The 13836-nt window shown below is 41.7% G+C and overlaps 1 protein-coding gene across 2 annotated transcripts; it reads left to right on the plus strand.

The window, feature by feature from the left end:
* The first annotated feature begins 1753 nt into the window (after positions 1–1753).
* On the plus strand, positions 1754–12914 carry prokr1a (prokineticin receptor 1a). Of its 2 annotated transcripts, none has more exons than XM_044189430.1 (3): positions 1754–2346; positions 5682–6143; positions 10320–12914. In XM_044189430.1, the coding sequence occupies exons 2-3, from the start codon at positions 5716–5718 to the stop codon at positions 11023–11025; spliced, it is 1134 nt and encodes a 377-aa protein (XP_044045365.1). In that variant the 5' UTR covers positions 1754–2346; positions 5682–5715; the 3' UTR covers positions 11026–12914. The 2 variants fall into 2 exon arrangements, with proteins under 2 accessions (XP_044045365.1, XP_044045366.1); XM_044189431.1 differs by having other exon boundaries at positions 1754–2235.
* Positions 12915–13836: the final 922 nt, after the last annotated feature.

Genomic DNA, 13836 nt, shown 5'->3' on the forward strand with positions numbered 1-13836 from the left:
TCAGCCTCTGCTGCACTCTGTGTTTAGTGCTAATAAGCATGTTAGCATGCTAACACGCCAAACTAAGACAGTGGACGTGGTAAACATCAGCATGTTAGCGATGGATGTGTCCCTTTTAAAAGTTCGGCGACTTCACTCGAGTGTGAAAGTGTGTTTCTGAAGCCCCGCTGCAGCTTTAATCATCGCCACGACATCAGACTGCTGATTCGGGTATGTTCGGTGGTTCCCGACCTCGTGACCCTTTATAGTAAATCAGTGTTCACTCACACAGCGATCACCAAATAATGACGTTCCCCTTCTCAAATGATTTCATCAGAACAGTCTGTAGTGGTCTGCAGTGATCCAGTATTTCACAGTAACAAACAAAGCAAAGGCAGGAATGAATCTAGTAGGAGAGCTAAAATACATTTTGGGAAGCAGGCGTACATGTATACGCTGTCCTGCAGAGAGCAGACTGATACCGCTCTCATGTCTGTGCATTAAATATGGATCTGGAACTGGATGGCTGTTAGCTTAGCTTAGCATAAAGACTGGAAGCGGGGGGAAACAGCTAGCCTGGCTCTGTCAAAGTTCAAAAATACACCTACCAGCAGCTCTAAAGCTCACTGACTAACATGTTTCATGTTCTAACGAGACAAACAGTATATTGTTATAACAGGAACAGTTTCTTGTTATTTCTTGTTCAGTTTCTTATATTTTATGTTTCACGGGTTGAGACGTACAGGATACACGTCAGTGATGGTGATAATTCTTCCCCAACAAGCACCAGACGTCCGCAGACATTGTTTTACCAATAAATAATAACATTAATGAAGTTTCGTAGAAAAGGTTTCAGTCGTCTGTCTGGACGCTGTTTTCAGAATCGAGACGTTTCGGCTCCCATCCGGAAGTCATTCTCAGTTGTGAAAATGGTCTGAGAACTCAGAAATTTAAGCTACTCTGTGTTGCTTAGGCCCCGCCCTCCCTGATTAATGAAGTTTATTGAACAGAACAGTTAAGTGAAACTCAAGTTTAGTCTGTGAAAACAACAAATAATCCTGATTCCTAAAATATCTGACAAAGACACAAAAATACTTTCACTTTAAATCTTAGACGCCAAAGTTACAGACACCACACACTACTATCTCACTGCTAACAGTGAACACACACACTGTACCAGACTCCATTGATAAAAACAGTAATTTTACTATCAGCAGTAAAAGTACTGGTTCTGGTCTCCTGTGACTGATATCTGACTCTGTCTAACATTATTAGATTGTTAATACTGACGCAGCATTTTACTGCTGTAGCCGCTCGAGGTGGAGCTGAAAACAAGTTCTCAGTTTTTGGACTTTTCTTTTTGTAAATGAAACCATGTGAGGAGTTTATAAATAATAATAAAATAATAAAACTTTATTTATAGAGCACTTATCAAAACAAAGTACAAAGTGCTTCACAACAAGAGAAATAAAACACCACAGTGAATGATGAAATATAAAGAAATAAAATACATAAAAGCAATAAAATAAGCAGCCAGTTCAGGTAAAATCAGGATCTGCTTTCAGATAAAAATGTGTTTTGAGACGAGACTTAAATGAAGACTCTGACTCAGACAGCCTGATGTCTTCGGGCAGGTTGTTCCAGAGCCTCGGGGCCCTGATGGCCAAAGCTCTGTCCCCCTTAGTCTCCATCCTGGACTCAGGAACAGACAGGAGACCCCTGCCCGAAGATCTCAGACTACGTGAAGGTTCATAAGGGATTACAAGGTCTAAAATACAGTCTGGAGCCATGAAGAGCCTTAAAAGTAATCAACAAGATCTTAAAGTCAGTGCTGAAACCAGCAGGGAGCCGATGTAAAGAGGCTGAACCAGGTGTGATGTGGTCGCACCTCTCGGTCCTGAGTCCTGTAAGAGGTCGCGAGACAAAAAGCCTCACACAAGTTTTTTAAACACTTTTTTATTTTTTATTTTAAGCGTTTCCCTTCAGCCGTATTTTGTGCAGGTATTGTTTCCCAGCAGCAGTTCATAGATGTCAGTGTGTACACGTGCCTCCGAAAGGACCCGTCAAATACAGCTCACCTGTGTCAGCGTCAGTGCGCAGGCGCAGGAGCCCTTCAACAACCTGCCAAACTCCTGCAGCTACAGGTGGGTCAGAACCGAAACCGGGTCACGTGTTACTTCACAGCGCGAGGACGTCACTGGTTTCCTGAGGAATAAAGTTTCATTGAGGCGTGTGTGTGGTCATCAGTCTCAGCAGGTAGGTGTGTGTGTGTGTGTGTGTGTGTTGGGACGCTATATCTCGTGAACGCGCCTCGCGGTCTTTTTGTCATTCAGCGGAGCAGAGCGCGCGGAGAAGCAGGTCCTCCAGGTCTGTCTCACTAACTGTTATTCCCTGTCTGTAAACTGCAGGTGTGTCTGTTGTTCCCACAAAATGGGACTTTTATCTCTTAAATTACGTCAGTTAGCGCAGATGTGGTGTTTAATGTCAACTGGAGAATCCGGATTTTTAGATTTCACACATTAAATGTAGATTTTCTCAGTAAAACTTTATGCTTATTCTAAATGTTAGTTGTTTGTTTGAGGTTATTAAAGCTGTAAATAGTGAATGTAAAATGTATTTTATTCTACTCTGCTGAGCACTGCGTCCTGCAGAAATGTCTGGTCTTGTGTTTTCATGTATTTGTGCCGCTGCAGCTCACTTCACTGCTCTCGTGTGATGTTTTAAAACAAAATCGGAATAGTATCTCACTCCCTGCCGACCATTACAGTTATTTCTAATCCCGAGGTGGTTCCCAAAGTGTGGGTCTGGGGACCACAACGAGTCCCGAGAGAATTCAAGGGGTCAAAAGTGAAGAAATCGTTCATATTTCAATATTATTTTACTCTGGAAGCTTCTTATTCAAGTCTAACAGCAACAGATGGACACGTTTGTTATGTGTATAGATGCCACTTATATTTAAAAACGGCATAAACTGTATTTTCAGTTATATCATTAATAATAAGGACGAATATCTCTGTCCACCATCATTTAAAGAGACACGTGAAGATGTGTTAGCTCAGGTGTGTTTGACTGACGCAGTTTTTAAATTACACCCGAATTTAAATACATTTATATTAAAAGTAACTCAGAATCTCTTTTATTGGCTGAGTATGTTACAAGGAATTAGACTCCAGCTGGTTCAAAGTACTTAAACAGTCCCAAGAACAATGTTTAACATACACAAAGACAAAGAGCCACAACAAGGTCTGCAAATATAAACATATGACTATTATATAATAATATATAATCTATAAACATTTTAGAGCTGCAATTAACGATTACTTTCATGATCGATTAATCTGCCGATTATTTTCTGGACTAACTGATTCATTGTCTAGTCTATGAATAAAAAAAAAAAAGGCTATATATTATATTTTATATTATATTTTATATTATATATGGCAAGATATTCAATTTACTGTCACATGTGATGAAGAACAGCAAATCCTCACAAATGAGAAGCTGGAACCAGATAATGTTTTGCTTGAGAAATGATTAACCGATTATCAAAATAGTTGCAATTAGTTTTCTTTTGATCGACTAAATGATCTAATTAATATATATATATATATATATATATATATATATATATATATATATATATATATATAAACAACTATATGGACAACAGCATGCAATATCTATATACATGTAAAAAAACAAGGATGTATGTAAGTGCAAGTGAGTCTAAAGAGTGCTGGAATAAATACCGAACATATACGCAGGTGCACATATGTAATATATATCATTTGTAGGTTAACTGATTTCTCTATGGAAGAACATTCATGCCATGAAAATAAATTAATGCCTGAAAAACTGAGAAAAAAAATAAAAATAAAAAAGTGATGTTCTGAAAGACTATGCCACAATGAAGGGATTCATTTAGATTAATGATCGTTTAATGTATTGATGATTCTGGCAGGAACAGACTTCCTTATTGTTTAGGGAACCTTTTTTTAAATATGATGTGATCTAATGTGGCCTACAGCAGGTGGGTGTGACCGAGGATCTATTTTATTTCATGATCACTTCCGTCCGGGTGATGATTAAATGACGACAGTGGAGAGTCGTCCCCTGACTCCTGCTGTCCTTTGGTGTAGAAATAATAATGATGAGTTATGAGAACAAACTTCTGTGAAGGCTTCATTGTGATGCTGCGTTAGCTGAGCTGATTTCTTTTCGACTGGCACACTTTTTTAAATTAAAGCCGGATTAAATTAAACTAATATTAAATGATTGGGGTCACTTGTGTATGGAAGTCTGTTAATGCAAAAAAAAAAAAGAATAAAATTAAATGCATGAAAAGTTAAGAAAGATAAACATAAAATATACTGAACAGACGTCTAAATTATAACACAATTCGTCGCTGTCCTGTGAAAACCACGTATCTGCAAAATGTCAACTTTTGAGATGTAGTTTTAATTTAAGGAGTCGAAATGATTAGTTAAGTTATATTCTGAACTACGATGCCATGATTAAGAAATTCACATGCACATTTTTATTTTTATCATACCTAAATCATCGTTCTATTTATTTTTCTGGCATGAAATGACTTCCGTACGGGTCCGATTTATTTGGGGGAACCCCTGTTTCGATCTAATCTAACGTGACCTTCAGCAGGTGTGAATCTGTTACAGATTACTGATCATTAACAACTTAATGAACATGTACATTAGCTGTACGAGTGATGATGTTAAAGGGTGAATTTATTTCCCAAACTCTCCCCTGACTGAATTATCGCTCCTGCTGTGACTCCGGCCGACGATCAGTGATGAGGACAAACCTAAACTCGGCTGACCCTCTCCTACGCAGCCGACAGTTTGGTAAAAAGCTCGTGTCGGAGCGATAAAAGAGTTTTTCAGACATCAGAGGTGAGACGCAACATTCCCCAACCTGTGGACAAATCTAACAAGTAGACTACATCCACACTGTAGCCTAGCAACGCCATCAGCAAAACTATGAAAATGATGCGTCTTAAGAAGTCAGATCCAACATTTCTAAAGTTAACGCTGATCGGCCAAAGAGCTGTCTGTGTGTCAAACACTAAATCTAGAGTCTTTTATGCGTGTGAGTGGCCTGTGATAGGCTGGTGACCTGTCCGGGGTGTTTCACTCAATGCATGCTGGGATATGCTTTATATTCTGTGTTGTTTTTTGAACAAATCCACTGAAAACGCCAAAACCAGCACTGAATGTATGTAACAAGTATTATGTGCAGCCTGATGGATCTTCTTCCTCCACCGTTGTCCAGAAACTATTAAAACCCATCAGTGAGTGATGTCTTCGAAAAGACATGACTGATTGGTGGCAGACAAACTACCGCTCAAAGCTAGGGGATGACGCTCCAAACGAGATGTCATTTGAGATGGAAAGTTTATTCTTGACCTTGGAAACATGTAACCACAAGGTCCATTTAGTAGCTGTTCTGTTTCCCCAGCAGAATCTCAACTTTTAAGCCAACTTAAATGGAAAAGTGCTCAGAAAAATGGAAATCTGAACATCTATAATTCCATAACAACTGGGCGAACGCCACCTGCTGATCACGTGATACGATCGAAAGCTCCAGAACGGATAATAAATGGACTCTCTGGTCAGAACGTTATTATTTCATGTGGATCGAAATGTTAACTTGTCTTCTTTTTATTTCCCGCTCCATCCCTGCAGACACTCCAATCTGAGCATGTTGACCTGATCCAAAATGGACAACCCAACCAACAACAGCGTGGCTCTACTGGACTACTTCCTGGCCAGTGACGGCCTGGACTACGAGATTCCTCTGGACGAGATCCCGAACACCACGCAGGGCCAGGCCTTCTTCGTGGCCACCATTGTCATTGCCGTGGTCCTGGTGGGCATCATGTTGGTCTGCGGAGTGGGAAACTGTCTGTTCATCGCCGGCCTCGCCCGCTACAAGCAGCTCCGCAACCTGACCAACCTGCTGATCGCCAACCTGGCCGTGTCGGACGTGCTGGTGGCGGCGGTGTGCTGTCCCTTCCTACTGGACTACTACGTGGTGAAGCAGCTGTCCTGGGATCACGGCCTGCTACTCTGCGCTTCCACCAACTACCTGCGCACCGTGTCTCTCTACGTGTCCACCAACGCGCTGCTGGCCATCGCCGTGGACAGGTGGGTCCACCTGCACCTTCAGTGTAGTCCACGTTTAGTACTTAAATGTGATCTGGTGGAAAATTGGGTCATGGGTCATGGAACGAGTGATAAGATTTTGGAGCAAAGAGCGCCACCATTTGGTTACAAAGCACTTTTTTGGCTTCTGAACAGTGACTTGTTGGAGGAAAAATCTTCTCAACATTTAATTTCTCTGCAACAGTTTATTCACCACTAACTCCTACAAATTTCATCTTTACCAAATTTTGGTACATATTTGTATGACCTTAATTTCTTTAAAGTACATACTGTTTACCTGTAATTGGCTGCCAAATTCTTGTAGGCGGGGCCTATACTGCATAAACTGCCATAACTTCTGAACACATTGCACAAATGCAAACCACATTAGATGCACGTATCACCTCTCGGTTGATACAGTTGTATGGCTTTCAGCACGAGAGCAAACATAAATTTAAATCACGTTTTTTAAAAGTACTTTTGGGGAGCACTTTTCCATTTAATACAGTGAACTACTGAGAGGAAATGAGGGGAGAGAGATGAGGGATTACCAACAAGTCAAAAAAACAAACAAAATATGTTGCTTGTCCATCTAGAACGACGCATAGAAGCCTTTTCAGATCTGACGCCACCATCAGCAGGACGACATCATTTCAATCAGGAGAGACTTGATTGAAAAAGAGGCGATTAGACCCCATCGTGACGTCATTGTTTTAAGGGGCCCACCAGGATGCCCCTCATCTGCACAAATCCTCCCTGCACTGAAACCCCGATATTCCCGAGCAAGATTTCCATATTTTCCAGAAGTTCAGCTTCCACTATAAAATTTAAGTCTAGAAAACATCCAGTGAGAATCCAATCAGATACATGACGAATCAATCAATGAGGGTCCAGATGACGATGTTACTCATCGCCTCTTGAAACTACTGAATCTTGTCAACAAATATTTAATCCGGGGGTTATAAATCTGAACCGAAGCATGATTCTGTCACTGTACGTCCGGTTTCCCTCTCATATCTGATTGAATTAAGGCAGTGAGTAACCTCCCCCAGTTAAGATAAAACCTGATATCTGATATTTCTGAAAAGGACATAATTGGAGTCACGATGCATTAATCTCAGTCTGCTCACACCCTCGTGTCTCCTGGTCGCTGTGATGATCTGTTTCTCTTCCATTTCTCAGTAAATCACACCTGAATTTGGAAGCTCATTGATCAGATCTAACACTGACGTGTGACCTCTGCCTGTCTGTCAGTCCGTGGTGATGTAGCAGTGACTAAAAAGATGGTGAGGTGTTGGGGTCGGTGCTGAAATGTGATCGTTAAAAGGGGCGTAGTCAGGAACGATGAGCCACATCTGCTCAAGGTGACCTTCCACCTCCATGTTCGATTATTTTATTTCTTCTGTTGACCTTTTCAAATACAACTCATCAGCCACATCCGTAACTGAGAAGTACTGTTTTCTACTCTGATACTGTTAAAAGCCTGAATTTCACTGAGATTTTATTTTCTACTTGTTCCAGTTGGAAAAAGGAGATCGAAACAGGTGCTGTGAACACTTAGATTGCATATTTTTGAGCTGTAATTTGAAGTTTAATCTGTATGTGTCTCATCAAACATACTGTTTGAACACATACTATAAGGGACGGTGGCGCTGGAGGAAAAGTCATGGGGTCATTAAAATCAAAAGGGTTCGTCCTTGAGGAAGACAGAGAGTCTTCCTGAGGTGAAACTAAACAGCAGAAACTCAGGAAGACTCCTTCCTGAGGGCAGGGCTTAAGTAACACAGATTATCATTATAACCCATTATAAATTTCTGAGTTCTCAGACCATTTTCACAATTGAGAATGACTTCCGGATGGGAGCCGAAACGTCTTGATTCTGAAAACAGCGTCCAGACGACTACGACTGAAACCTTTTGTTATTGAAGAACAATGCAAGTTCTTCACAGTTTGATGGACGCGTTGAGCAGCTGGTTTCCAGCATTCTCTGTAATAATCTTGGAAAAGTAATCCTTTCTTGCTTTGTTATAGACAGTCATGGCTTCTTCGTATATATTCCAGCGAACTGTGAGCCGAGTTTTCCTCGACAGATTCTCTAAATCTCAATAACACAGTTAGTGTTTAACCATGGGGAGATTCTGTCAGTCGACCTCTTTTTAACCAGGAGTGGAAGTGCAGCAGCAGTATTTAAAGCAGATGACAAGGTGGTGTTGAAATTTTCAACCATGTAATTTAAAGAGCAGTCAGAGCTCAAATTACATCATAAAATTAGAGAACTTTGCTTCAGCCGCCATCTAGAAATCTCTTTTGAACCAAAAATTGCCTTTTAGTCTTAGTTTAGATTAGGTTGGCATCAGAAAACACGCAGTGGTGGTCAGAAATAGGTAATTCTAATACTGAAACACTGTCAATGTTTAACCCTGTTGTTATTACCAAGTCAAGAGTGTTACCATGCTGATGAGTGGCTTCATTTACATGTTGGGTAAGATCAAAGCTGTCCAGAGTCATTCTTTTTGTTGATATGAATATTCAGGTCTCCATTCAGGATCACTCCATCATATCTAGTGATACCAAGCGAGATCGGCTCTGAGAATTCCTGCAGAAACAGCGATAACTTGCTAACATTAGCATGCGGCAGGCAGACTTATGTTTGGCTGAACTACAGAGCTTTGTCAGTCAGGTGTGTCGACAGAGAAACAGGTAGAGAAGCAGGTAATATTCTGCAGGAACCCAATGGTCGCTCCACATCAAACAGATCCCAGAACAGACCTCAGGACTCTGAGGGCGATCTGACCGGAGATGATTTACATTTTGCTAAATAAAAGCTGCTTCTGGGCTTCCCCTCAGCTTCTGAATCAAATTTATCATTGGCTGTAGCTCGCACTTTGGGACCAGCAGCCCCCCATGTTTCATTTATCATGGCTGACATCCCCCATCATGTATACATAGCATCTGCAGAGAGGAAAGATGGATAATCTCTGTATATCTGGGAACGTCAAAGTGGTTCCAGTTTCCCTGTTAGTCTCTAAGTGATCGCAGCCAAACATGTGGCAGTCTGATCGTGTCCTTCTCAGCTCTGGCTCAAGGGTACTTAACACTTCTGCAGCTGATTAACAGTCAAATCTGACAAACACAGACGAGGCTCTGGTTTGCTTCTAAAAGGAGACACCGGCAGTTTGCAACACTTCCAATCTCGATTATTCTGTTGAAAACAGCCCTAAATCAGCTGAAACACCAGCGTGGTTATCATCCTCCAAAAACAGATCCTCCACAAATATAAACTATATAGACAACAACTTCAAAACACAAAGTGTCTGCATGTGATGTCATGTCCGCAAAAAACAGTGATAGTGGTTTTCAAACCACTCCTGTAATTTACTTTTCCAATGTCCATAAGTGTGATTACCCTGTTCCAAACATTTAGCTAAAGTACAGATTAATATACTGCTCAAATGTCACAAAATGGCCCTCCTCGAATATCCGAATCTCCTCCCCAATACGGTCTTTCGCCGTATTTTGGATACCTCTGTATGGAACAGACTGATCTAATGGACAGCTGGACAAAAGAGAATTAGATTATGCTCCAGTAGTAGTTGGAGAAGTTTCAATAAATGTTCTTTTTGTCCACTGGGAAAACTCAGTCAGAGTGACACGACTCACGATAACAGCCTTTGCACTTTACAGTTTTCTGGAATTGTCTTAGAATATAATACTTCTCGTTTGTACACATGCGACCCACAACCATGCAAACAAACCGGCATGAGCGGATAAATAGGCTGATAGTCTGGTCAGCAGAAGTAGATCCCTACTTCTGGGGGCTAATGTCTTTTAGTTTTTACTTACAGTCCAGTGTTTGAAATTATTTATGGAAAATTGAAATTAAAAGTATATAAAAGTTATTTGCAAAGCAGTTGGAGGCTTGCGATTTACGTTGTTTTGTTGGAGTCTGCGTTTCCTGTATCTCTGCAACAGAGCAAAGTTAGCATGACTCACTGTTGGCATGAGAATAAGACCCAGGTTGAAAAATACCTGAATTTTTGACGATAAGTCAAGCTGACCACAACCGCTGTTCTTCATAAAGAGCTGCCCACTAAGAAGCGGTTTCATCCTTCCGAGTGTTTGATGCTCTAAAGACAGGCGTGACCCACATTCGGTCCATTGTTCTCTTTGTGTCTGCAGGTACATGGCTATCGTCTACCCTCTGAGGCCTCGTATGAAGCACCAGACGGCGTACTACGTGATCCTGACAGTTTGGATTGTCCCCATCTTCATCTCCATCCCCTCTGCCTACATGGCCTCTGAGACGACATACCCACATGTGGAAGGTCACAGCTACAAGACCTTCTGTGCTCAGATCTGGCCTGTGGACCAGCAGGTTTACTACCGCTCCTACTTCCTCCTCATCTTCGCTCTGGAGTTCATTGGCCCGGTGACTGTCATGGCTGTCTGCTACATCCAGATCTCCAGGGAGCTGTGGTTTAAGGACGTTCCGGGTTTCCAGACGGAGCAGATCCGAAAGAGGCTCCGGAAGCGACGGAGGACAGTGGTGGTGCTGATTCTGGTGCTGGTTGCCTATGTCCTGTGCTGGGCGCCATACTATGGCTTTGCCCTGCTGCGGGACTTTTACCCCACCCTCATATCCAGGGATAGGAACTCCCTGGTGGCCTTCTACATCATCGAGTGCATCGCCATGAGCAACGGGGTCATCAACACCCTCTGCTTTATGAGTGTCCGAAACAACAACAAGCGCCTGAAGAAGGCTAGCAAGTTCCCGCTGAGGCTTGTGACTTTTGTGGCCACCAAGTCGGTGGATGAAGGGGAGGCACGGACCTCCTCCCTCCGAGTGACGGAGGATGTGGAGGGAACTCGGAGGTCAAACATCTGACAGTTCAAACCGCACACTGGATCTGCTGCAGCTTCGACGTCTGCATCAGAGTGGGAATTTTCAACCCGTATTACCAGACCAGAGGTGGCAGCCCCTCCAATAGGCAGCGGACGAAGCATACATCGCGTACAGTGAAGAAGAGAACAGTGGGGCCATGTTTGTAGTTCTGTTTCTGAAAAGCTGGGCACAGTTTGTGCAAATTCTGGATTTATACGTTGGTTTCACCCCGGGCAAAGATGTTCTCATCCCTGGCAGACAAACATCTGAGCTTGGAAGATGCAAACAGGTAAAATAATAAACGTTTGTATTTCCCCCCATAAGTTTTGCACTGAGAAGCCTGACCGAGGTCACATATCGGGCCACTAGCACACCTGCTACTTTGGCTCATGCAGCAGTGCAAAGTGCAAAAAGGGCTGAAAGAAGTGGAATATTAATCAGAGGGTGTGGTGGTTAACAAATACACTCTCAGCCAATCACATCACTGGTCTCATCGCTCTGAAACAGCTGAGCCAATCACAGTGAAGCATGACGACAACAGCTCAACAAATGAAGAATCGGCCTCTTCAGGAAGTCATATTGTTGTCTGGAAGCTGCAGAGCGACACGATGTGAACACGCAGCCAGAGGCAGCCGCTGGGGGGCTTTTATTTGATTTGTACTGTGACGATCGAAGTAAATAATTAAAACGTATTGATGAATGTATTTGATCGCATCAATCCGATGCTGTTTCAGTTTTAATTCTACTCAGAAACGGTCACATCGTATCGTAAAATGTGACACAACAGAGTTGTGCACTGTTTCAAGAATAAAACATCAAACACCACTCTCGCTAAAAAAGAAAGTCGGAAAGGAGGTTGTGACACGGGACTGATGAGCTCCGGTAACGTCTACCGCGTATACAACAGATCACCAAGGTGTAACCGACCAGTCGGATATGTGTACACGTGTGTGTGGTTATTTTGTAGAAGCCTGTTGTCATTTCCATGTGCTTTAATGAAGGCAATCACAGCGTGCCTTCAGGTGTCTGCAGGGATTTAATGAAGTGAAGGAGAATCTTTTCTCACAGTACAAAACAGCTGTGGAGGACAGATACTGTCAGAATCACTCATTCATTTATAGATAAATGCAGACTGATTTACTGATGTTCCTGCGCTAAACGTTCGTTTTTGATGCAGATTTAAACATCTATTGGCTGGAGAGTGATTTAGTTTAGTTACACTGTGATCATTAATTCCACATTGCTGTGTCTAAGACCCATTTTCCACCAAAATACCAACAACTCGTACCTTCTGCACTGAGCAAATTGTTCAGTACAGACGTCCGACCTTCTCTTCAGTTTGTGGTTGAAGGTTTGTTTTGGTGTATTTCTGCACGTCAGAACAGTCGTGGCGTGTAAACGGGACACATTTTAATTAGTCGTCATGTTAATGCGTTTCTGCGAGCTGTGAATCAGACAGAAAAAACTTTTTTAAAGAGAAGAGCGCACAAGAACGGGAAGTTTAATAAACTGTTATATAAACTGAAACCACATTCTGACTGGATTCATGCCTCCAGGAGAGGTTCAGTTATTTTAATAATGAATGCATTAATCAAAGTCTTTAAACCTGCCTGAAGCTCGTGTGTGTGTGATTTGTCTTCCTTTACACTGGTATTGATTAAAGTCCCAAAGGCTTAATGATTTTTTGGCGAGGTCGTTGGTCCTTCCCAAATGTAATATTTGTCCTGAGAGATTTTGCATGCGAACAATTTCATTAACTTCGTGCACATTTTGAGTTGCGTGTGATGAAGGTCACGTGACGCACGCAGAGAACATCCGAGGCTGTGTCCGAAATCACTGCCTCCATTACTCATTCACAGCGCCCTTTAATAAAATGTACTCCTTAATATCAAGTTGTTTTCCGTCTGTAATCCTGTTCTTAAAGTCTGTTTTCCTTAAAGAAAACTTGTTTCATGTGTCATTTTTCTTGAATTTACTGATGACCTGCTTTGATCTTTCTTCTTATACGATATTTATATTATTTTCTTGGTTCATGTTGATTTAAAACTGGTTGAAATATCCTGACTTTTAGATATGAGAAGATGAGTTTTTTAGTGTGTAGTAAGGACGCTATATCCTTCTACTGGAAAGCTTATGGAGGGAGCGATTTTGGACACAGCCGTTCTCTACTATTAACCACTACCGGTGGAAAGTAACAGTAAGTACATTTACTCAAGTACTTTACTTTGTGATATACTTGTACTTTACTTGAGTGTTTCCATTTTAAGCTACTTTCTACTTCTACTCCACTACATTTCAGAGGGAAATATTGTACAAAATGTCTAAAATGAGGCGTATGCATAGTATAGCAGTTGAAATGAGCTCCACCCCGACCAGCTACAACATTAATAGTAATAATAACTGGATAATATAGTATATGATACAGTAGCACCGCACTGACAGGGGCCGTTCTGCTGGTGGAGTCACCTGTTATGGATTGTGGTGATGTCTGCACACGAATGCCTCTGCATTGGTCTGCCTTATGTGCACGCCGCCTCCGTCATTGATATGTTTTTATTCACAAAGCCCTTCCAACTTATTTATCTTCTCTTTTTTAAACTTGAAACGTGGCAGTCACAATCTTCGTTCTCCCGAAGTCCGAACTGAATTGAGAAAGAAAGCTTTCATGTTTTGTGGACCCATCTACAGACTGATCTTAAACTTCAAAACATAGTAACCCTGAATAATTTTAAAGCTATGGTGAAATCTACTGAGTGCATGTTGTCTGTGTGCAAATGTTTAATCTGATCATTTGTAATGTTACTCAGATGTATG

Source organism: Siniperca chuatsi, linkage group LG3 (assembly GCF_020085105.1).
Source record: "Siniperca chuatsi isolate FFG_IHB_CAS linkage group LG3, ASM2008510v1, whole genome shotgun sequence".
NCBI lineage: Eukaryota > Metazoa > Chordata > Actinopteri > Centrarchiformes > Sinipercidae > Siniperca > Siniperca chuatsi.